The sequence below is a fragment of the Solea solea genome, chromosome 3, assembly GCF_958295425.1.
Source record: "Solea solea chromosome 3, fSolSol10.1, whole genome shotgun sequence".
In the NCBI taxonomy this organism is placed as follows: Eukaryota; Metazoa; Chordata; class Actinopteri; order Pleuronectiformes; family Soleidae; genus Solea; species Solea solea.
Window position 1 is genome coordinate 24,908,476 of NC_081136.1, and position 24,738 is coordinate 24,933,213.

The window sequence follows — 24,738 nt, forward strand, 5'->3', positions numbered from 1 at the left end:
GGGTGCCAAAGAATGGAACAATCAGGGCTGGTTAACGGAAACACTACAAAATACCGTAGCTGAACTAATGTGAACTGTCAAATCTGAATTGTAACCAATCAGAATTGCAAAGTGTGGACGATAATGTGAACGCAGCCTGTGAGAGAAAACGGCTGCTCATTTATTATTTATTATTTAGTTTTAGTTGGCGTGTGTGTGTGTGTGTGTGTGTGTGTGTGGCACATCAAATGAGAGCATTACTGCAATACCCAGGAACACAGAGGGGGGGAGCAACGCAATCTCTGGGACAATCCCTCGAAGCCGATCTGGTTTCAAAATAGAAACAAGAGCCTCCCTTCTTCCCTCCCTCCCTCCCTCCCTCCGCTCCACGTCAGACAGTAGCTCGCTCGCCCACTCACTCAGGAAATTTGAACACAGAGCAGCAGTGAGTCCACACCGCGCGCGCACAGACACGGGCATCTCTTTCTGCGCCAAGGTCACCGAGCCCGGGGAGGAAGCAGACTCACACCTCCGTCTCCTCTGAGGTAAAATAGCACCCAGTGCCGGCTTGACAGTGATTATGTGGAGGATTAGCTCTGCTCTGCCGCGGTGTGAAGAGATGGACATGTGCTGCAGTGAGAATAAGAGATGTGTGTGTGTGTGTGTGTGTGAGAGAGAGAGAGAGAGAGCGCGTGCCACACAGTGCAGGATGTCTGCATTTGTGGGAATGATGCGTTCAGGGGCTTTTGGGAAGATGTGGGAATCCCTGCTTTTCTCAGCCATGCGCTCAATCTCTGGAGGACAAAAATCAGTTTGGGTAAAGGATGACATTACATCATTTGAAGTCACGTGACACTGAGCGCCCGCTTTAGTACATGTAGGCCCCGGGGCTTTAAGACTGGATTCATCCGGTCCATGTCCTGACATCAGCAGCAGCATCATCATCATATGATTAGGCTGCAGTGCTGAGGAATCACGCTGTTACGTCACCCGTCCACCTCCCAGTCAATCCTCTCCATGTGTGTGATGGATGTTGGGTTCAACCGTGGTGAACCATGGAGGGTTGTGATAATGAATTTGACAGGTTTATTAAAAGCCGAGCATGCCGGACTCCTCTGGTCAGCTGATAAGAGCTGTAAAAATAACCTCACATAGTCACTTTGTGGTCGGCTTCCTCTGAAGAATGGAAAGCTGGGCACGCGCCCTCCAAGTTTAGAGATCGTACTGTTTCATTTCAGAGACGAGCACATTTATGTAGGTTTCCCTATAAAAGCACCTTAACCATTCACTGCTGTTAAGCAAATATTCACCTCGATGATGTAAATTAAGAGCGGCCAGTAGCTGATACATGATCGCGTTTGTAGTTTCCTCATCAGTTCACACAAACCTCTTGTGTCAGACAGGTCATTTAATCAAAGTTAAAAAAAAAAGGGCGTTGCACGGTGTGCAGGATATATAGCGGGTAGCACGGTTGCCTCACAGCAAGAAGGACTGGTTTGAAACCTGTTTGAACGGAGGGCCTCTCTGTGCATATGTTCTCTCTCTCCATGGTTTTCTCTCCAGTTTCCTCCCACAATCCAAAAGTTGGACACTCTACTTTGGCCATAGGTGTGTGAACGTGAGAGTGAATGCTTGTTTGTCTCTTTGTGTTTGCCCTGCTGACTGACCCTGTTAACCCTCACCCTGACTGGCGGGCGACCTGTCCAGGGGGTGCGCGCCGCCTCTCGCTCCAGGTCAGCTTGACATGTCACTTTTGGTGCCATTTCCCTCTGGAAAGTGTCAACCCGTGTACACCAACAACACCTTTTAAAGCAGATACCGCATTAGAAGTAAAATAAAGCATATATGCATATATGTATAAGCATTATATGTATGTGCAATGTGTTTTTATCCAATTTGGGGGGATTAAACTAGCCTGACCTTTACTGCAGATGTTGATGAGTGGACCACAGCGATCATGTCATACAGTTAGATTGAAGAACATAAAGACAGATGTGTAGGTATTAGGGCTGTCAATTTTCCTCTATAATCCCATTCGAATTCCATTCCTTATTATTTTTAATTACAATTTTTCAGACATTTTAACTTTTAATATCATGTGGGTTGTTATACGCTCTGTCCACGAGGCTAGGCACCGTGTACCTTGGCTCAAGCTCTTGGATAAAGTCTTTCAAATCGGTCTCATGTCTTGGCAAATAGCACGCGGATAGGCAGAGGAAAGAGGCCCGAATTAGAGTCGCCACGTTTTAACACGTGTGTATTTTTAAAAATACACATTCGAATATTAATTACAACAGTCGATTATTATCGTTTTTTTAAATATTCAAATTATATTCGACTCCCAAAATTCGTTCCAACAGCCACATAATCAGTGTAATATTTACACCATAATTTGACTTGAGTAATCTGGTTGAAAAGTGGTTGTTATACTGTAAAGCCGAGAGATTGTTGTGTGTGAAAATCCCAGTAGATCAGCATTTTCCTAAATACTCTGACCCACCCCTATGACATCAACAACCGGGCCATGTTCTAAGTCAATGGAGTCACATTTCCTCCTCACGATACAATACGCCAGTTTCCTGCTTTGGAGGAAGAAATTTCCCGGGGGCCCCGTGACTCTCACGAAATTGTAACAATGCGCCAAATATAACATTTATTGAATCAATAGTAGAATAAACGTTTCACTTTTCTTTCAATAATCTGTTGTGCAAATAACATTTTTGCTATTGCAATACAAATAACCTCAATATTGCTTCGTGAGAAAGCAATTTTCAAATTATTATGCAATTATAACTATAATAGTGTACTTTTTTAAACAATAAACACATTTGGATAACAAAGAATACTTTACCAATATCAATAATTAGCAATACATATGCTTTCCCCTGCCAATGTTTTGAGACACAAGACACGAAGATGTATTTGGTGGCATTTTCTCGTCTAGGGTTTGGTCGTCGTGAATCATTGTTCCGTTCGGCTGACGTTGGCTTGTTGTAAGTTTCCCAAACTTCTTTTTGCCCCTGTCAGAAACTTCTCTATTATCTAAACCTTGTTGGTACGTCACTTAAATTAGTTCGGGTCACAGCGAGACCAAAAGTTCCACCTGCTAAACTTTAGTTAGTACTTAAAAAAAACAGAACTCGCTCCCCCCCCGGTCTCCACGCCCCCCCAGGGGGGCCCGCCCCACAGTTTGAAAAAGGCTGCAATACGCAATACACGGTCCACGATACCAATAATATCAAGATACTGTGATAAACAATATTGCAAAGCCTTAACTTAAGAAAACAAAATCTCTGTGAAAAGTTAAAAGTGCCGCATTTCTCTATATATTCACATCATAGAGAACAAAGTGCCTAAAGTCTATGTACTGAACGTGGATGGGGCTTCTCTTAACGTAGCTTTCTCAGCCATTATCCCACTGTAAGCTCCCACTTCTTCAGCCACGTAACTTCAGCCCAAGTTTCCCTCATTCATTTGATCAGCGCAATTGAGGAGACGTCATGCGGCGACGCCTGGCGAGTGAAACTGGCAGGGACTGTTCAAAATATCGACGTTTGACCTGGCGTATCCATTAGCATACCGCATGAGGAAGGTCTACGGTATATCACCGAATCAAGTTGCTGCCATGTGATTGGCTTATTAGACATCTGCCTGAGTTGAACAGCTGTATCTGATAAAGACACCGGTGAGTTTATCTTTGATGTGAACAGTTGTTGACATAATAGTGTTGTACCTCGGGGTATCTTTCGGTGTGGATCAGGTTTCTGGATCAGGCGTTCTTTCCATGTTCCAGCATTGTGGCTTGTTGTGGACACAAGCCCACTGTGCTCAGACAACACTGCTTAAAACAGAACAAGGAAGTGCACACTGGTATGTTACTGTCTCATGGAACAAACTTAACAAGCTCACAAGCATTGTCTGTCTTTGACCAGCGTGTACTTCCACATGCACCGAGAATCCCTCCCGTTTTAAGCAGTGTCGATACGAGCTGTATCAGGCAAACAACTGCTGCAAATCTAATCGGTTTAAGAGCTAATTTGTCTCTGAATCACAAGACTTGTCTGTGAACAGCGGTGATAATCACACAAAAGACCCTTTTCTTATGCACTGTTTATTGTTGTCATCCTTTTTTCAATTTGTAATGTTGGATAACTGCCTCCTCCTTTTTTTCCTAGAACATTGTTGGTTAGTTATTTTGAGTCTTGTCAAACTGGACGCATGACTTCCTAACCCTGAACAGATCAACAAAACTATGCCCTTGAACTTAATGTCTGGAGGTGTGGCGCAGAGCTTTGGATTGGGCGTTTGGCTTCGGGGAATGTGGGTGTTGGCACCCTGCGTGGACTTGCAAGGTGGGTTTGACTCGCCAAGATGACACAGCCATAGATTATGTAGAAGTGATTGACTGATTAATACTTTAATGCTGTAATGGCCCCAGTAAACACAAGGTTGTAGGCTGGAATCAATGGAAGGTTTTCCCACATCATTTAAGTCAAAGGTATGTTTCACCAATTGCGTTTTTTACTCAAGGCTACCTTTCAGGAATTCTAGCCTGAGGCCATAAGAGTACACTGACTTACAGTTGAGTAGATAATTATGTTATAATCATTATTTACGTACCTGTTTCTGCTCATGACCAATGGCAGTATCAATGTGGTGAGATTAGATGCTATGTTGATAACAAGAAAGAAAAGCGTGCTTTGGTTGACATTTAAATACTTGCCAAATGGGTTAATCATGAACTATTTGAGAAACTAAGTGAGCAATGTGAATAAGAGTTTGTCATCGAGCAACTCCTGCCTTGCCATGACCTGTAGTCCAATGACACAAGGGTTAGGTAGAGGGGAAGGTGTGCTCATGGTCATGCTGGCAGCTGCTGACCATAGAGGTCAAGTGTCCTATTCTAGAGCATGAAATTACTTACTCCACCTCCACTTTTTATTGGACATTTAAGTGGAAGTAACAAATAATTCTGCTGTTTAAGATTTCACCAAATTAGGTATATATATACAGTATCTATAACATATAGTATATCTAATATAGGGTTGCAAAGAAAATTGCTGGTAAATTCCCGATACTTTTCCAGAAACTTTCCATTTTCCATTTCCATTTTGGAAATATTACAAATTCGAAAGTTTAAGAGAATGAACTGGGAATTTTGGATTATTTAATAACGGAAAGAAACCGTGTCATACACAAATATAACATTTTTGTTTTGTCATAAGTAGACATGCTTGCAAAATGATACAGTTAAATAGAACAATATTTTGTTTTTGCTTTATTTTTATTTTTTGCGAGTGTTGTTCTTGGGCGCTTGCTTGACCATGTTTCAGGCCTCGCTCTGTGAACAGATTGTCATTTTTGTCGCTGCAAACACTCGATGTCTCGATGTCTCTACAGTTTCTCTCCGGCTTCTCACTATTAAAGCCGCACCCATCTGTATCGTCTCCAATGGTTCTCACCTGAAACACAACACTGGGGTCTCACATTGGCTCTTGTCGTGAATTAAACCTGAGCTCGGGCTCTGCACAAAGAATACTGTTTTTCGGGCTTTCTGCCAAAGTACTAAGTGATGTCCTTGGACACACAAACACACACACACACACACTCATAGGTCTGTTGTGTGTAAGTCATTTTGTTTCTTTTTACCAAGGTGAAGGCAGCAGAGCATTTCAAGTATATGCATAACACAATGGACTAACCTAGCAACACACAAGGCTGTGTGTGTGTGTGTGTGTCCATTCATTTATTGAAAACCTTGCTGGTCAGACAAGTTCATTTGGACAGGTTTAGGTTTACTTGCAGCGTTAAATCACTGTTTTTGACACCTTGAAAATGAATCAGTGTCATTAATCCCATTATTTTGATTCCCTTTTGGTCTAGACACTATACTGTAGAGAGATAATAGAATTTACCTGCAGGTGTCTAAACGGTTTATTCATGAGGCAGTAATGCCACGTCATGGCTGCCCAATGGCCCAATGTATTTGTTGAGACACCTGCAGTCATGTGACACCCAAAGCAATTCTTCCAGTTGTGTTGAAATAGAAATCTATAGGAAAAATAAGCCTACTTTCACTTGAATTTCATCAATTAGGTAAATTATTATTCCATTTGCCTCTTAGACTTAATCATCTGGATTATGACAGCAGCGTAACAAATTGGGGGTGACTAAAACTACAGGAGAGTGAATTGTTGGAGCAAATTGTTTGTGAGGAAGCCGAAAAGTTGAATCAATTTGATCTCGCTTTATATTTGCGTATCGTTGTTTTGTGGCCATCAGGTTTGCGTCATCTTTATTCCGTTGAGAGTAAAGCAGTCGATCGCTCCGTCCATCCACTTCTTGTCAACTCTGAAAGAAGTACTTTTATATGAGTCTGAACTGCACTGCAACCTGATCAGACAGGCGGGAAACCTAACAAAGAAACACAGCGACATCATTTATTTATGTTGGTAGCTGCGGTTGTCTTGTTGACTGTACCACCAACAACATCCCTTTGTGTTGCTTCTTATTTCCAAATTAGACTGGAAATACAGTGGTTATATTAAGATGGTATATATGTATATATATATCTATATATATAGATATATATATGAACATTTGACTAACAACAAGGATGCTTGTCTGGGCAGCTTATGAAAGTTAATGAAATCCAAAAATATGGATTTTTAGTTATTAGCATACTTACGAGCCATGACCATAGGCATTTGTTACTACTATGTGGTCTTTAAGACAAGGTTGTAAGAACCGACGAGGGACTTGTTGGAACAGATAAATGGAAGAGAGGTAAAGAATGCATGTCCGCAGGTGATTGTGTCTTTAAATGTGGCCATTTATGACTGAAAGGGAAGATGTTATCAGTGTGGAGGGCTACTTAGAGACGTGTAAAAGGAGTTGAAAGGCACCAGCTAACAATGGCGCAATATCTTTTCTTTCATATCTGACAGCAGTATCATAATCTTGCATATCAACCAATTAAGGGTGGGCATTATTCCTTTGATTATGTAAGTATATGAAAAAGATACGTTATTGAGAGACAGTCTTCTTGGGCACGTGTGTTTCACTCCACCTCATCTGCTTCTATTTGAGTGTGTGTGTGTGTGTGTGAGATCTAAAAAAAACTGTATTGAAACTTATTGGAAAAAAAAACTGGGTTTCTTCTATCATTTGAAGAAATTCTTTCCCCTAGAGGCAAGAAAAAGTATTGTACAGTGTTTATTCTTATCTGTGTTAGATGATGGTGATGTGATTTACATGCATGCAGCTTCATCTCAGCTTCAGAAACTGGACTCTGGTATATCATGCCGCAATAGGCTTTGTAACAAATGCTGGCTCACACACTCACTCCGGTATTTTTTAGATGCAAAACATAATTTCACTACTTCCTTAAACACATTCAAAGGCATTTCATGAACCGCCGTGAAAGAAATAAGTTGTTGTTTTACATAACCTCTTTGAGGGGTTCGGATTAAGGATCTTGTTGTTATGGCCTGTATACTTCTGCACTTCACTTAGTTATTACCTCCTTTTAACTTTTATATTCTGTTGTGAGTTTTAAATCTGAAATTAAACTATCTGTGCTATCTATGCTGCTATCTTGACCAGGACTCCCTGCAAGGACAGATGTTGTATCTCAATGGGACATCCCTGGCTCAATACAGGATAAAAAAAAAACAAAAAAACTTTTAAAGGCCTTTTTTTAGCTTAAGACCTGGTTTTAGGGTTACGGTTAGACATTTACATGTGATGGTAAAGATTCGGTTAAGAGGCCAGGGCCTGGGTGACCAGCGGTAAATGCCCTGACTATAAGAAACTAGCTTCCTCTTGCACAATTGCACACATTGCCGTGTTTCTGCAACTCACAAAATACTTTATCTATAATATCTTGATGTGTCCGTTTCCCGTGTACTGTGTATTATAATTAGGTCATAAACCAGTATGTCTCGTCAGGCTGGAAACTTTTATAGTAGATCGTGAGATAGATGTGTCCTCACCGAGATACCAAAACAAGTTTGTGCAAGTGTGTGTGTGTGTGTGCCCTGTCATATGTCAGTGTAGTGGAGTAGAAAGGGCAGAGAATGACGCTGTAAGCAAACATTTAACTGGACTAAAACAAACGTCACTCCGAATGAATGGTAGCGCGGTGTATGTGTGAGTGTGGTGACACTGAATAACTGTTGGATAATGTCAAACGGCGTTTTTGCTCGAAATGCCCATCCCGTTATTGAGAACCCGGCATTGACTTTCATCATGTCGAACCGTAACCATAACCAGTCAGTGACTAACCCAAACAGCTCCTCAGAAATGAGCTTTTTGCCCTATTAGGGCCTGGCTTTGGTCTCCGTGAAGACGACCGTTCCTGACAAAGCCAGTGTTTATGCCAGAAAAGGGTCAAATGTAACTGTACACACTAGGTGGTATAATCATTAGACTGACCTTGGTGTGTGAAATTGGCGAAAGGCCCCTTCAACTCGTACCTGCTCTTTTACGTAGCTCTTGAAATCACTGGTGCCATTTACGGTGTCGCACAGCCAAGCTCACTGATCCATGTCTAGCGCCGTTAATCTGACATAATTGCTCACTTGTGATGCCGCACTGTAAACAGAGAGAGACTTGTTGGTTCTTCTACAGGCTGTTCATTTATGTAAAAACCACACGGGCTGCTCTCAACGTCTCAGTTTGCATCACGAGTTAATTATACAGCTGTAAATTGTTCCTGGCTGCTGCAGAGAGGTGAAGCTAATGAGGTCAGACAGAGCTGAGCCACTACACTCTGCACTCTTTGCTGTCGCTGTGAACGAAGCAGCATCGTAGCATCGTAGCATCATTTATTTATATACTGTATATGTCGTGACACGTGCATCCCATGCGCTTTGCTTGCTGAGGACCCTTTTTCCTGGTAATGGATTTAGATTCTGACACAAATAGGTTGTGGTTTTTCATACCTAATCATCGATATATCATCTCAATTAGTTGTTTGGTCAGTAAAGTGTCAGACATTTCTGAAAAATGACGACCACTGTCTACCTTAACCTCAAAATAATAATCTTCTCAAACCAAAATATTCACTTTTTCACCATTTCTTTGCTTTATGTGGCAAAGAAACAAGAAAAATATTCAAATGTAAGAAGCTGAAACGTTGAAGAACCTGTTGATAATGATAAAACAAAAGTATAGAGCTGCAACTAGCGATTATTTTCTCGATTAATCAATTAATCGTTTGGTTCATAAAATGTCAGAAAACGTTAAAAAAATGTTGAGCAGTGTTAGTTAAACCTGGAAATGATGATGTTCTCAAAAGTCTTGTTTTGTCCACAAACCAAAATGATGAACTTTTAATGATTTCTTTGTTATCCAGAGCAAATAAATGAAGGAAATACTCACATTTAAGAAGCTTAAACAATCGGAAATCTTGTTTTAATCACGAAAAAAAGCTTCAAACCAAAAAAAGTTGGAAAAAGTTGTCGATTAATTTAGTATTCGAATAATAATCAATTCATCGATGAATTGTTTCAGCTCTACAAAACTATCTCAGTAGTTGACGATCAATTTAAAGTTGATTGATCGATTTAATCGTTGCAGCAGTAGCAGCAGCAGCAGCCTTTGCCACGCCATAACAAGCCATTTCAAATAAACATAATGCATCTTTTATCTTAAACTAAACCTATACAGCTAATACTCACATTCTGGCATTCTCCGTGAAGCTTTTTTTTTACGTCATAGTTTCAGTTTACGGACAGTATCTGATTTTACTTTCTTTTTTCATCTGACATGTGATCCAGTCATGATTTTTTTTCCCTGCGACACTCGGCTGGAGCGACTGCCCCGTGTTCTCTCCACGTCACGTTTGACAATAAAATAATGACGTGTGTCCGTAGGGTAACTGGAGTGTGTTTGCTTTGTACACAGAGGCACCTGATTATTAAACACCGGCCTCTGCCTCATTTGCAGCACCCCGTAAGGCCTGGGGGGGGGGCTGGGCTCAAGGTGAATACTGGGCTGGTCTGGTCTTGTATCTCTGGTAGAGTGAGAGTGTCCTCTGAAACACATGACTCTCTGTGTGTGCATGTGTGTGTTTGGACACGCCTTCTCCAGGATACGGACCTCTGGTATGTCCTCTTCACTCTTGTGTCACATTGCAGCGGGTAGTTGTCTCGTGGAAATGACAACACAAGGACAAGGCTTTTGACCTCCTTTGGCTTCTCTGTATACTGTCAACACGAGCGGCAACTTGGTAATATGATTTACTTCAGATAAATCCAGATAAGAGTGTGAGCCCATGATGGGAATAGTTGATAATAATAATTACAGGGTGAAATGAAAAGGTTTAAATATCCCCTCTGTCTTTGTTTTTTGTCTCTCTTTTGCAGTGAGTAGTCAGCGTTGAGGTGGGCCAGAGATGCCGCCCCCTGCATGTCCACCTGCAGTGCCCCCACCAGATGGCGGTTGGGGTTGGGCCGTGGTGTTGGCCTCTTTCATCTCCATCGGCTTCTCGTACGCCTTTCCCAAGGCCATCACTGTCTTTTTCAAAGACATCCAGATCATCTTCGATGCCTCCTACAGTCAGGTCGCGTGGATCTCCTCCATCATGCTCGCAGTCATGTATGCCGCAGGTGAGTCGCGGGTCTGTATCGAGCACGGCGGGTTCTCAACCCTGGGGTTGCGACCCCAGTCGGGGTCGCGGGACAAATTCTGGCGGTCGCCCGATTTTTGTGAAGAAAGGAAAGTCCTGAATAAAAATACAGTGCAGTTAAGACTGGAAAACTGGTTTTACATTGAATTGGAATCTGCATTTTAAGGTCAGAGTCACGAGTTAGTGCTTGCACAAAACAACACGTGTCTAACAAGGCACAACCTCAAATGACCTGGGGGCCAATGACCATCTATTCTGGTCAAGAGGCGGCAGGTCTGGAGAAAAAGGGGCCACACGGTGATGAGTGAATGATTGTTCATCCCTTTGTTTGCCCTGCGATGGACTTGCGACCTGTCCAGGGTGTGAATGAATGAATGAAATCTAATGCAGTTTAATATAAGCAGCACTGGGTTTCCCCCCGTGACATGGTCACTGCCCTTTCCCCCTGGTTACAGGCATGTGAAGTGGACATGATGTAAATACACATGTGGATTTAAAATAAAAAATAAAAGGTGACTTTTTTTTTTAGAACCACACACAAAACTAGCAAGACTATTATTTCAGGTGCTATTTGATCCACTAGTACAGCTGCATCTCCCCGTGCACCAGCAGAAACCAGTCACTGAATATCATATAACAATCTGTTTTTCCTCACCACCGTCCAAAAACATACAGGCGTTATTTGGACATTCTAAATTGACAGTCGGTGTGAGAGTGAATGTTTGTGTTTCTGTACGTTTGCCCTGTGATGGACTGGCGACCTGTCTTGGGTGGACTCCGCCCTTTCACCCTATGTCCGCTGGGATTGGCTCCAGCCCCCCGCGACACACATCCTAGACGATAAAGTGAGTGAATTGCAGTGTACGCAAACATTAGCGCAGCACGACGTCACCAGGTGACAGTGTCTCCTCTTTCCTGTCTGCTTGGAAACATCCGTGCTTCTCTGAAACAGCACAAAGTCATTCAGTCTCTTCTGATGTTAACAAGGACAACCATTGTGGTGAATTGGGTTGTGGACGATCCCCCCCGTCTGTTTGATATCACGTGATGACTCTTGGAAAAAGAGGGTGTCATTTTGCCAGAAAGTGGAGGGAATTTATTTATAATTTGGATTTAAGAGGGTATAGTCTCCATGGACAAAATCCAGAATTGACCTGTATCAACAGTATTTATTATTTAAATAAGAAAATAAAATGTGTACAATGTTAGATGCAGATTTTATTTTAGTTGTTAAAAGCACTTTTGATCGAGTCTAGATTTATTCATTTATTTAATTACATTTTAGAAAAGAGAAAACATAATTTATTTATTTTAACGAGCTTTGATGGCTTTTCTTGTGATCTTACCTACTGCAGCTTTAATTGACCTATACTTTCCTTTAGAAAGACGAATGTCATGAAAACCAACGGCACGCTTTATGAAGCTAAGCAATCCCATGTGCGCACGTTTTAGTAAAGCTGTTTTCAGTGTTATCACACGATCATCCTTTAGAGGTTCCTTCCTCCCTTAATTGTTCACTCGTCGTCAGCTCGGCGAAAGCTCTGACCATTTAGTCTGAAGTGCGTTCTGTCTGTGCGTCTTCGTCGGACGAAGTTCGCTGCGCTTCGGATTGACCTCGGCCCTCGCTTGAGAGATGAAACATTTAAAAGGAAACGTGTCACCCTCATCATGGGGCTCCATTGATCCCCATCTGCTGCCCTCCGTCTCACTGTGACTGTGTGTCGTTATCATGTGCTGATGGTGTCAATATGTGCGGTTACTAAGCGGACAGCTCTCGTTGCTCATTTGTTCATATTGATTGCACTCATCAGCTATTCATTAAACACCTGCTCTCTTGTTCGGTCTCTTACGCTGATGAAGCGATCACTGTTTGAATGTTTAACATCATCCTAATTCCCCCCTGCTGCATCTGTGCGTGTGTGTGTGTGTGTGTCATTACTGCAGGCTGCCTGATAATGAGGAACAGCTTCAGACATCCAGAAAAATAACAGTCCAATTGATTTATATCACACAAATGACCTTTTACTTTGTGCCACATCTGAACTGATTATTTGTCACGTTTGTCTCAAGCGTAATGGGCAGAGTGCTTTTTATTTTCTAGTTGTGATATATTAACTTTCAACACCAAAGAGCCAGGTCTGTTTGTGCACAGAGGTGTGCATGACCTCATTTTTGGTCCGAACAGACCCTTCGTGGATGAATCTATGCACATGTCTCTAGACGGATTCCAGGTGTGGCACGGTTCCATCTGTCATGTGAAGTAGTTATCTCCTTGGAAAAAGGTTGTCCATTTCTCCAATCTGTGTGAAAGATGACTCCTCTAGACCTCATCAGACTCTTCTTACACCAGAAAAGCTAAATTTAAACATGTTGAATCCTTTTTTTCCCCACTCTGTTTTCAGTGTCAGATGCAGAAAGATAGTCAACTAGTTACAACAAATAATCCACTACTGGGATAACCTGTACATCCTGTCACAGTTCAAAATATACAGCCTAGAAGCACAGCATACTGTTTAAATAATGACCATGTTGTCCAGCAGAGGGACACAACACAGCTTTTCCTGCATTCATGCTCACTTTGCTCACAAAGCAAACAAAGCGGTTATCCGCAAATAAATGTGTCTGCGATTAATTTTGTCACTGATTTTTGTTTTATTAGTCGACAACGTTGACTAATCAGTGCAAACTTTTCTCTGTGCTGTAGCTCACATTACATAGTTGTGGAAAAATGTGTCTTATGTGTCATTTGCCTTTGGAATCTATCTATATGATATTTAGTCTTTTGTCCATGCTGTGTCTGCCTGGGAGATGTGAAGCCTTTTTTTAATGGAGGTAATGTGCAGGCACAGGGGGTTCCTTATCTCGCCGAGCCCTTGTGAACACTTATCACTGGCGTGGATGCAAATGAGGAGAACTTTTCCTCAAGGTCAAAAACATTTTTTAAAGAGCAAATTAAGTCAGATGACTCCCTGGCTCGTTGTGGCTTTTAAAAATCGCCCTGGGCCGAACGGAGATCTTCTTGTGATGAGAGTATTATTTAAGAGAAAAAATGTTCATGACTTTTCTCTCTCATCCTATTGGCACATTTCCTGTACTTAAACATTCAGCATAGGGATTTAATCACAGGATGCCACGAAAGTTTAAGGGAGCCACAGTCTTGAAATTATGCACTTAGATTTATAAAACTGATAAACACCCAAAACATATTTATCCTTTGGCTAATTATCTTGTATATCCTGACACTTATTTCAAAGCAGGCACCTTTAAAAGTCTCCTCTTTTGTACATAAAGAGAAATAGCAACACATACCGTACACAAACATATATGTGTATGTGTATATATACGGTATATATGTACTGTATGTATGTATATATGTGTGTGTATATGTATACATATATGTGTGTATGTATGTATGTATATATACACATATATACGTGTATATATGTATGTATGTATATATACATATATGTGTATATTTATGTATGTTTGTATATATGTGTATATATGCATATATGTATGTATATACACATACATATATGTATATGTGTATATATATATTTATATACATATATACTTGTGTATATATGCATATATATACATATATGTATATACACATACATATAGATATATATATAGATATATATACACATATATATATTATTTATAATAGGGGTGGGTAAAAATGGTGATTTGGTGATATAGCGTCGTCCTTCCTTCCAAAATCAGCTTTGCAGAACATAACATGACATATACACTGTGTTGTACTATGAAATGAAATTCTTATGTGCCTGCCTTTTCCCATTCATTACTCTGTCACTTCTGTTATTGATTTGAAACAAAACGTTGAGTGTGCAGTGGTTAAAAATGTATGCCGCTTGATTGCTGCTGTAAATAGAAGCCAGGCCCCTGCTGGTGTGCAGCACGTACTAGACTCAATCATTATTCACTCACTTTAACCGATCCTGTACTGTCAATCTCTGACGTGTGTGTTGATTTTCGGTTTTCCGTGTGTCCCAGGTCCCATCAGCAGCATACTTGTCAACAAGTATGGCTGCAGGCCCATCGTCTTGATGGGGGGCTGCCTCTGTTCCACTGGTATGATCTTAGCTTCCTTCTGCTCTAATGTGTTGCAGCTTTACCTCTGCATTGGCGTTATCGGGGGTAAGTACATCTAAATCCTCTTAAGTCCATTGTCAGTTCATTTCATCGTTCTTTACTTTGAATCAGCAGATTAAAAATAAACCTCATAGCAGCTGAGTATGTTTGTTCTTGGTGATTTAGTCCCTTCTGATTTTCATCTTTATTTCATTATAATTTATTTTTTTACATGCCAACAAATTTACTCAAAGTGTGGGAAGTGTGGCAGACAACACTCTACCCTCAGATAAATGCTGACATTTTCTCTAATTAGGCGTCCTTATAGCAGATTATTCATATTTCAGTCTACTGCAGACATAGTACACTATCATTGCATATCCTCTCTAAATCCTGATAAATTCTTCATCTACTAACTAGAGAAAGTGCTCAGCGAGCACAAAACTCCTCCACCGCTAATTTTCCTGTAACGCAACAGCAAGACCTAAATTCCCATGATCCCACACTGCTTCCCAATGTTGAGCAACTAGATCTGCTTTTGTTTGAGAGAGACCTAGCGGCAATTCAAAATATATAATACACCTATGTTCACTATTTCGCAAGATGGAAGTGTGGCGACCCCTAAAGGGAGAAGCCGAAACAAGAAGAGTGTGAAGCAATTAGTTATTTGACAGATATATTGCCAGTCCCTAAAGACAATACTGTGAGCCAATGAGTTGTGGCTAAAAACAGGTATTGCTTTATTTTGTTAACTACAAAGATCAGAGGTACTGTAAATACTTCTGTCCGATCCTTTTCCTTATACCCTTTTGCACAGGTTGTTGCAATAACAGTTGTCTTGCATCCTCATTTATTTCTGCAATATTTTCTCATAGGTCTTGGACTTGCCTTCAACCTGCAGCCAGCGCTGACTATGATAGGCAGGTACTTCCAGAAGAAACGCCCCATCGCTAATGGACTGGCAATGGCAGGCAGTCCGGTGTTCCTCAGTACCCTAGCCCCTCTTAACCAGTACCTCTTCAACAATTTTGGCTGGAGAGGCAGCTTCCTCATCCTGGGTGGCTTGCTGTTAAACTGCTGTGTGGCTGGTGCCCTCATGAGACCTTTGGGGCCGCCACCCAATAAGGCCAAGAAAGATGAAGAGTTGGCTGTCGTCCCCACCGCTACGAAACAGAAACGTTCTGTCTGGAAAATAGTCAACAGTTACCTGGACTTGACTCTGTTCAAACACCGTGGCTTCCTTATTTACCTTGTCGGCAACGTCATCATGTTCTTGGGCTTCTTTGCACCTATTGTTTTCCTTGCAGCCTATGCCAAGGACATGGGTGTGGATGAGTACTCAGCTGCCTTCCTGCTCTCGATCCTGGCTTTCGTTGACATGTTTGCCAGGCCATCCATGGGGCTACTGGCCAACTCGCGCTGGGTTCGGCCAAAGATCCAATACTTTTTCAGCTTTGCTGTACTGTACAATGGTGTCTGCCACATCCTTTGTCCTTTGGTGGAATCCTACACTGGTCTAGTTGTGTATTCAATTTTCTTTGGCTTTGCCTTTGGCATGGTCAGCTCAGTGCTGTTTGAAACGCTCATGGACCTGGTTGGGCCTCAGAGGTTCTCCAGTGCTGTGGGCCTAACCACCATTGTGGAATGCTGTCCAGTCCTTCTTGGTCCACCACTTGCAGGTATGATCCCCATCTCTATGTAAATATATATTTGTTTACTTAAAAATGCAATTTGAAAGATATTTCAATTGTCCTTGGCTATGAGATTCATGTAGGTTATGTTCTATAGTACATACTACAGCTACATTAATTGTGTTTGTTCTAAAATAACTATGTAACATATATGATGTTGGCATGTTGGCTTAGTTTAATTGTAAGAGAACTGCTTGTAGTTGGTATTTGCAGTAGCTAGCTTAACAGTGGCTAACTGCTAAGCTAACATCTCTCAACTGAGAGCATGCTTGCACCTATCAGGCACAGAACTTGCTTGCTAGGTTAGCCTGAATATAGCCCATTACATTTAGCCTTTCAGCAAATAATATCACTTTTCAAAATTTTTATGAACTGTGCATAAGACTTCACTCAAATATGAATTATATATAATATATGGCCAGATCTTTTGTAAAACAAATATTAATTCTATTTTGTGGTACATTGTGCCGATATTATAACATTACGTTGTGCTGTGTTACAGGGAAACTGGTAGATGTCACAAAGAACTACAAGTACATGTATTTTTGCTGTGGAGCCGTCGTGATTCTGGGTAGTATTTGGCTCTTCATTGGAAACTTCATCAACTACAGACTCTTGGATCGTGAGCGCAAACAACAAGAAAAGTACAAACGGACTGAAACAGAAGACCCAGACCAAGTTAAGGCTCTGGCGGCGGCTGATGGGGAAGCCCAGGCCTCTGAGGAGACGATCAACAAAGGTCAGAGAGACGCAGATCCTATGCAGCAGGAAACCAACATCTAGAGCCTTATGCTTCAACTTCAGTGCAACACTGTCAACAATGATCAAACTGAGGTCCATGATTAGAGGTGCCCGTGGGTGTTCCACCAGGCTCCATTTAGGGTCCACTGCATTTCTCTACAAGTAACTTCCTAAGCAGCGATTGTATTGTAGAAAGCTATGAGGTGTATCTGATTGTGAAAGAGTAACAGCTATGAATGAGAGAAAAATATAAGATATTATACGCATATAAAGAGTCAGAAAAGGACTGTGGAAAGCAGTGTAAAACTATATTTTCTTTTTTGCCACAATCACCTCATATCAGATTTATTGTAAATAAATGAATACAACTAGTTACAGACAGGGTACGAGATAATTGTTTCTTTTGGGAACTGTGAATCAAATCTGCTTATTTTTTAGTATTTTTTTGTAGAAAATCAGTCTATTAACTTTGCTGCAGTTTGTTAGATGTTGCTTTTTTAGCGATCTGTCTGTCCCCACAACTATTCCAAGATGGTGAAACAATTCCTTTTTCCGTCCTTGTCTTCCGATGTGAATGCAGCATCAGCATGTAGCACCAGTAACCTGGTGAACCCATGTTTGAATTTAGATCAAAATAACACAAATTCAAAGGAACAGAGGTGCTGATTTGTTAGCATAGGAAATAAACGATACAGCGGTGAGTGGCCATGAGGAAGTTTGCTGAGCAACAACATTTAATGGCGGCTGCATAGTCCTTCACAAAGACAATAGTTTTCACAACACTGAAGATTTCAATGGTTGATGATTTCAATAGTCAGCTATCACTGTATAATAATTTATCATTGAGGAACAAAAGAGGAGTTGTTGAGTTTCCTGGTCTTGGCTACTGTCTTGGCTACTGTAGGAAACAAAAAAAACTCATGGTGTCACTTCCGTTGTGAATGCTTGAATATTGAGTTCGCCGTACTCTGGGAATGGTCGATCCATTTTGTGACACATGCAGAAGTCCTAATGGCTTCGTTTCATATGGCAAGTGGGCATCCTAAAATGTCCACTCCCATTAATAAAGAACAGATGTGTTCACAGCTGCTGATGCTGGTGTGCACCTACAGTATACTGCCCACCTGAGCACTGTAATGTGGTGCCAATATCTCACTTTAATACTCTCGGTCATAAAATGCTCCCTGTAAGTCGTCTGATGCTTCATGTTGCACTCATATACAGTATGCTGCACTAAGAAACAAATGGCCATACTACTCCCCAAACATCTTTATAAAACTGCTGCAATCCGATGAATTTAATTATGGTTGAATGTAATTTACTCTATGGGCCTTACTAAGGTGTTATTGACCAAAACCTGTCTGCATATGAATGGGTTTTCTACATAATCTATCCTTTAAGCAATATAATCTCATATATTTAAATGCAGATGTACAGGGAGATGTGCAGTATTTAGTTTTGGTCCATTCTAGAGTACATTGCCTTAAATGTGATGCGATGTGTTTTCAGTTGTACAGTGCATACTTGATGGGATTATATGAAGCCGATCCACCTTTGTGTTAAATGTGACCACTCATTTTGTTGTTACACTCACAAGAAAACAATATAACCTGTGTCTATATTGTGAATTTAATGCAGTGAGATGACGCCTGAAAGGTATACTGCTAATGAACTAATGCTAATCAAGTGTACCTGTACTAACAGTCCTATTGTGTGTTACCATTCGTAGTGGATCTTCATATTGTGGAACGGTTTAACTGTCGTCTGTCGCTGTAAGTGTCAGTGTTGCTCCATATTCTATCCATTCCACGTTTTTCATTTTTTTTCCCCACTGTGCTGTTGATCACAAACCCTGAGGCTGAATGCAGACCACGTGGTGCAGCGTCTCCGACGTCCTAACAGAAGCCAAAACGCATTTTGATAAAAACGAATGTAGGTTTTCAAAGAAAACGTGAGGCTACTTCAGACCTGACCATGGTTTCATTTCCATTTTCGTATGGAAATCAGTCTATTTTTGAAGCAGCACCTTCAACAACACAGGTTACATTTATTGATTCACTCACTTAGTAAATCTGTTTATTTTCGCTTTTTAATTCAGTCACCAAAAATGCACTTTGTTCACCAGCAGCTCATGCAAAGATTAGTATTTTCATACATTATCGGTGTTGTCCTAAATAAATAAATAAATATAAAAATTAACACCTTATGAATGTCACTTATCCTGCTTTGCACCTAGTTGGTAGAGAGAGGGACTGCTTTCATTCACTGTGCTCACTGTGCATGCTTATGAATAGAACAGACTGCTGTACAATCACTTTCTACCTAATAACACTGCCCCCTGCTGGTTTCAAATTACCTAGACCAAAAGGTATATATTTCTTTTTTGTCAAACATTTTAGGTTTCAGTTTCAGAGCCAATACAAATGTATTTATACTTTTTTTTGGTGATGGGAATATTCTTTTTTATTGTTACTTATATACTAATGTAATAGAAAATACAATTCTATTATGAAAAACTACTACTACTACATGCTGAATCTTTACATGCATGTATTTTTACCATTTTAGGAATTGTGTGCCACTTTCTTCCTCCAACAATCACAATCACAATCAAGTGTACAAATAGAGCAGGTCGTTCCTTATGTATATGCAGAGGAATGCCACGACAAAAGGTTATATATACTATATTTGACGTGCACCATTAGCCTTATCAGTTGTATTGTTTGACATAGCATGTATTTTGTGTTTCCGTTCTTGCATATTTATGCATACACTGGTGTTTAGTCAGAGGTACAATTTCAAAATTTGCTTATTTAGCAAAGAGGTTGAGTTAAAATTATTTTATTTATTGTCATCAGTAATATATTATTTCTAATAATATATTATTATTTCTTTAAATAAGTTAACTGTTGTTCACCGTTTCCTTGGATTTGTATGTTTGTTTGTTTTGTTTTCCATAATGTGTGGAACTGATATACAGAGTGTAAAAGGGTTTTAAGCTTGTAAAATATAATAAAAGAGAGTGGGGGAGGTGTCACTCAGGATGTTAACGGAAAATGTCTTGTTTGTCTTCCGAAAAAGCACTTATGACTTGAACGATGGCAGATTGGATTTTACTGTAAGAATGTCTCTGAATTGTATATCTGTCATTATTGAATAACATTCTTCAAAGGAACGGCTGAAAGTGATTGTTTTCATTTGAAATTGCCATGTTTATGCCGAAATTAGAGAATATCCCGTTTAAAAACCTCCCACTGAAAAGCATTTCATTTTAAATTTGCTAATACTAATCTCTTCCCACTGATCCATGCTGTCTCCTTGAAGCGATTGTAGGATTTAAAACATTTTTAGTAGAACAAAAGTCTATTCTTCAGAATGAAATCTTCCATTTCCTCGCATTGATGTGGTGAGAAAACTGTAGATTTGCTACTGGGAGGCTGAAGGACTGTCTAAGCTAAGCTAACTGTGCCTTATTGTCCTACAAGGACCATTTATTTTTGCGAGTATATGATCTTAGAGTATTTTTTTAGGTTTTTTTTTTGGTCCTCTTTCCTACTGTCTGACTGTTTACAAGTCGATTGCATTCCATACGTTTATGTAAATAATTAATTAACGTAGCTACTAATTCATAATTGACTACTGGCTTATATGTGAACATATAAGCTACAAGTACGTGTGACCTCTTGATCAGATTTAGAATTCTGGAAATGATATTAACATGAAATTGCCATGGTTACGAATTTTAAATTTGAGGACAGTTGTTTTGACATGTTTGGACCTCCGTACCGTCGTGTGTCTCAGCAGTAAGGGCAGTCTTTTATGTCCGTCCAGTAGCAGATATTGCTGTGTGCTCTCTCATCAGGGATCAGGGATTATTTCAGATATCAGTCAGTATTTTTCCCCTACCTCTGCTGCCATCATGTCAGAGCCACATGGGTTTAAGAGAAGTGATCAATGTTTTTGTAAAATGGAGCATAAATATAAAGATATCATCTATCACAGTAGCAACAATAAACATAGCGTATGTCCACATATGCCTCTCTGACTCTGTTTATTATTTATTTTTTGGCCTAGCATTCCCGCTCATTTGGACAGCCTTAAACCAGGGGTGTCGAACACCAATCACCTGAGGGCCAGGGGGCGGTCCCGAGAAAAGAAGTGGGAAAACACCTCTGTACAGTAGCAGGTGGGCAATATGAACTAAAAAATTATTCCACAAATTCAGTCATGATATTCAATTATGATATTTCACAGAATTTTCAATGTAAAAGTGCTTGTTTTGATATGGAATGACGCGTACTCCAGGATAATGACATATCTATTACACACAATAAATCTCAAATTAAGTCATTATTAACATGGACAACTGTAATCAGGCTTTTATATATGTTAAGAATGACAACCAAATGTCTTATTATTACCATTATAAAAAATATTTAGTATTAAATTGTGTATAAACACATGATATTAAGTGGTGGTGCCGCATGTTATCGACTGGGGGTCCGCGTAAAACTATCCAAATTAACCATAACCAGTTAATGCCTAACCTTAAACTTAACCGAGCCACAATTCAAATCTACGCCCTGAACTTAATGCATATAGTGGACTCTAACTATACCATCAAACAGTTTGATCAACATGGTGTGAAGGGTGAACAGGTACTGTAGAGGATTTTCATTCTGGTCTGAGAAATGTGCTAAAACGACGGCGGAAAAAAACCCAACTTCTTTGCGACTGAAAAGTGTGACCAGTTCAAACAAGCGATGTGTGCCATCTTTATTCACAGCCGCTCTCCAAACGTTATTGACAACATTCTTGTTTCCGCTCTGAAAACGTTTGGCCTTCACCGTGTTGTTAATTATGTTTCGTTAATCACATATTTCTTCTGAACTATTTTCTGTTATTTTTGTTGTTTTTACTTTTTACTTTTTTAAATAGAAGACCATTTATGACACACAGTCAAATCAAATACGCCATATACGGTACATCTCCACTCAAGTAAGCAATGGAAGCAGGTAAAAAAAAAAGAGACTATTTTAATGACCACACAATATACTGGGTTGGAGTTACGTGGGAGCCAATGGGAACTGAGCTCCCATAAAGAGGGTTGGCGCTCCCATGAAGGTAGTAAACGTGTACATCTGTGGGGGTCGCTAAAACATAATCACAAACCATTACTTTAATTATTATTACGATATTATTTTCATCACAAATAATGCAGTTTTCTGTTTAAAGATTATAAGATAAACACGTTTTACAAGAAAACACGCAGTGACTGCACTTCTTCATTGAGCCACTGTGGTGCGCTGTAGAATAATACGCACTGTGGTCCGCGTAAAGATAAGACATTTTTACTAGCCTATTGTATTGTGGTGTGTGCCTTCACACCTTTTCATATTTTCTTTTTTTATTTGTGTTGGAATGCATAACTAACTGGTCTGTGGCTATGCGTTGTCATACATTTCATATTTCAGTTAAATAATGATCGTTGGAGTCTCCATGATACAATTTTGCAAGTGGGTTGTGGGTGTAGGTTTTTTTTTATTTTTTTTATCTCAGCCTTAGCTTGACGTCAGTTATCAGAGACTCCCACAAAATTCTAATTATAACTCCAACTCTGGTAATATATATAATATATAGGCTTTTCAGCTGCAGCTGAAAAAAAGACACAAACAACTGACAAAAACACAAAGAAACCACCGAGCAGTGGACGTAGATAATAATCCTTTAGGAAGTCCGCACAAAGAATAACAATACTTCCTATTAAGAGTCGGCACACGACATCACCTGCATGACACCAGTGACTCTCATTACACTCAACTCCTCCTGCTCTCTTCCTGCATCAAACCCACTAATAATCAAGCTCAAGCCTGCCATTAATTCCAACCAAGTGGCCAGTCCAAAGCCATATTTTCAAAGATGCAAACCAGACCGTCGTTACCCCGCCGCCCCTCTCCCCTCCGACCCGCCTGTCTCATTGGTATGCGGACGCCTAAGCGTGGCTGCGCGTGCCAATGATGGCTGCTGGGCCCTCAGGCGGCGTTGGAGGCTAGATTTTAGGGTCAACAGGAGACAAAGGAACAATAAGCCTCTCCAGCTTCCTGTGATAGGCGTTTCAGCAGGACCTGGCACCCTGTAGGGGAACCTGTTGGGGTTTGAATGCAAAATAAGTTAACCTTCAAAACAGTGTCAAGCTCAATTCCCAGTAAAGCCTCTGAGCTTCGGGTCGGTTGCCTTTGAGTCCTGGCGGCTGACACTTATCTGCTGCAATGGCATACAAGCCAACGACTGTTGTGATAATAGGTTAAATACTGAAGGGACACGGGCTGCTCAGTGCCGATGGAAAAAAGGCTTCTGATCTTGCATTTAACTGGTAATTACATTAAATCTACTTTCTTTCACCGTTTGTCCCTGTTTCCTGTCCTTCACATAAAAGTCAGTGTGAATGAGTAGCAAGTAAATAAGTATGTTTGTCAAACGGTGTTGCCGTGGCAACGTGGCAAGTTTGGATGTTTTGCTATCGACAGGAAGCTGAATAACTCATTTATATTTATTGCCCTTAATTTCTTTTTTATCATAACGTGTTTACCCTCTAGGCCACACGGTTAGTGTAGTGGTTAGCACTCTTGCCTTGCAAGAAGACCTGGGTTTGAGCCCCGGTTGGAACAAGGGCCTTTCTGCATGGAGTTTGCATGTTGTCCCCAGGTGTGTGTGGGTTTTCTCCACGTCCTCCCACAGTCCAAAAACATGCAATATGACGATTAATGAGATTGAACATGGACCGTAGGTGTGAATGTGTTTTATGTCAGTGAGGTCTGACACACAGTTGTGGAAAAAAAAAACAAGAAAAGAGGAAAATTAGGGATACAGTGGAAACAAAATCAGAGCCCCAGCCTGAAGACTCCTACATCAATCATACAGCACCACAGCGCCACCTATTGGGTGCAGGAAGCATCCGAAGCTTCTTTTGAGCGATGTTCAGAAGAGCATGACATACAGCTTTTTATTCTTTATTATTATTTCAGTTAATTTTATGTTTTATGCAGAAAGATTAGAATGTTTATGCATAAATGCACCTTACAAACAGTCACTACAGGCAATGAGTGTGCATCACATGATGCCCTTTTTGGAAATTGGAGTTTTAAAGGTCTAGAATTTGGGATTTTTAATGGTGAGACTGCAGCTTGAAACACGCTGAGCACTAAATGCATGCTCTGGTGGGTTTGTCCATTCGGGCTATGGAGGCACAAGATGTCCACAACACTTTCAGTGAGGACAATATTTTTTTTTCCGCTTTTCAACACTTGCCAAAGTTCATATGTAGACGTCTTTATCCAGAATATCCAAAGCCAACACTGTGTCCCTGCAGTTTTACAGAATACACTGATGCTTTAACAGAGGAAAATAGGACCTACAGGAAAGCCGCTCTCCAAGCGTCTTTTGAAAACCCTTTTATCGCACAACACGCAGCACTTGTCCGCACAAAACCAATAAACGGTGGCCTGGGGGCATTCTGACCCAAACTGGACCTCAAAACCATCATGCCCAAAAGCTACAAGCTGCTCCAGTGTCTCAACAAGACACACATTAACCTTTCCC

At 40.6% G+C, this 24,738-nt stretch overlaps 1 protein-coding gene across 1 annotated transcript; it reads left to right on the forward strand.

The window, feature by feature from the left end:
- Positions 1-382: 382 nt before the first annotated feature.
- On the forward strand, positions 383-21,173 carry LOC131456910 (monocarboxylate transporter 2-like). Its single transcript, XM_058625595.1, has 5 exons — positions 383-524; positions 10,350-10,592; positions 14,630-14,773; positions 15,583-16,386; positions 16,901-21,173. The coding sequence occupies exons 2-5, from the start codon at positions 10,379-10,381 to the stop codon at positions 17,179-17,181; spliced, it is 1,443 nt and encodes a 480-aa protein (XP_058481578.1). The 5' UTR covers positions 383-524; positions 10,350-10,378; the 3' UTR covers positions 17,182-21,173.
- The last annotated feature ends 3,565 nt before the right edge of the window (positions 21,174-24,738 follow it).

Excerpts from the sequence above, each read along its gene's own strand:
- LOC131456910 (XM_058625595.1), top strand. The coding sequence starts at position 10,379 with ATGCCGCCCCCTGCATGTCCACCTGCAGTGCCCCCACCAGATGGCGGT. Across the intron at positions 14,774-15,582 it reads CTGCATTGGCGTTATCGGGG|GTCTTGGACTTGCCTTCAAC; the intron begins GTAAGTACATCT and ends ATTTTCTCATAG. Across the intron at positions 16,387-16,900 it reads TCTTGGTCCACCACTTGCAG|GGAAACTGGTAGATGTCACA; the intron begins GTATGATCCCCA and ends GCTGTGTTACAG.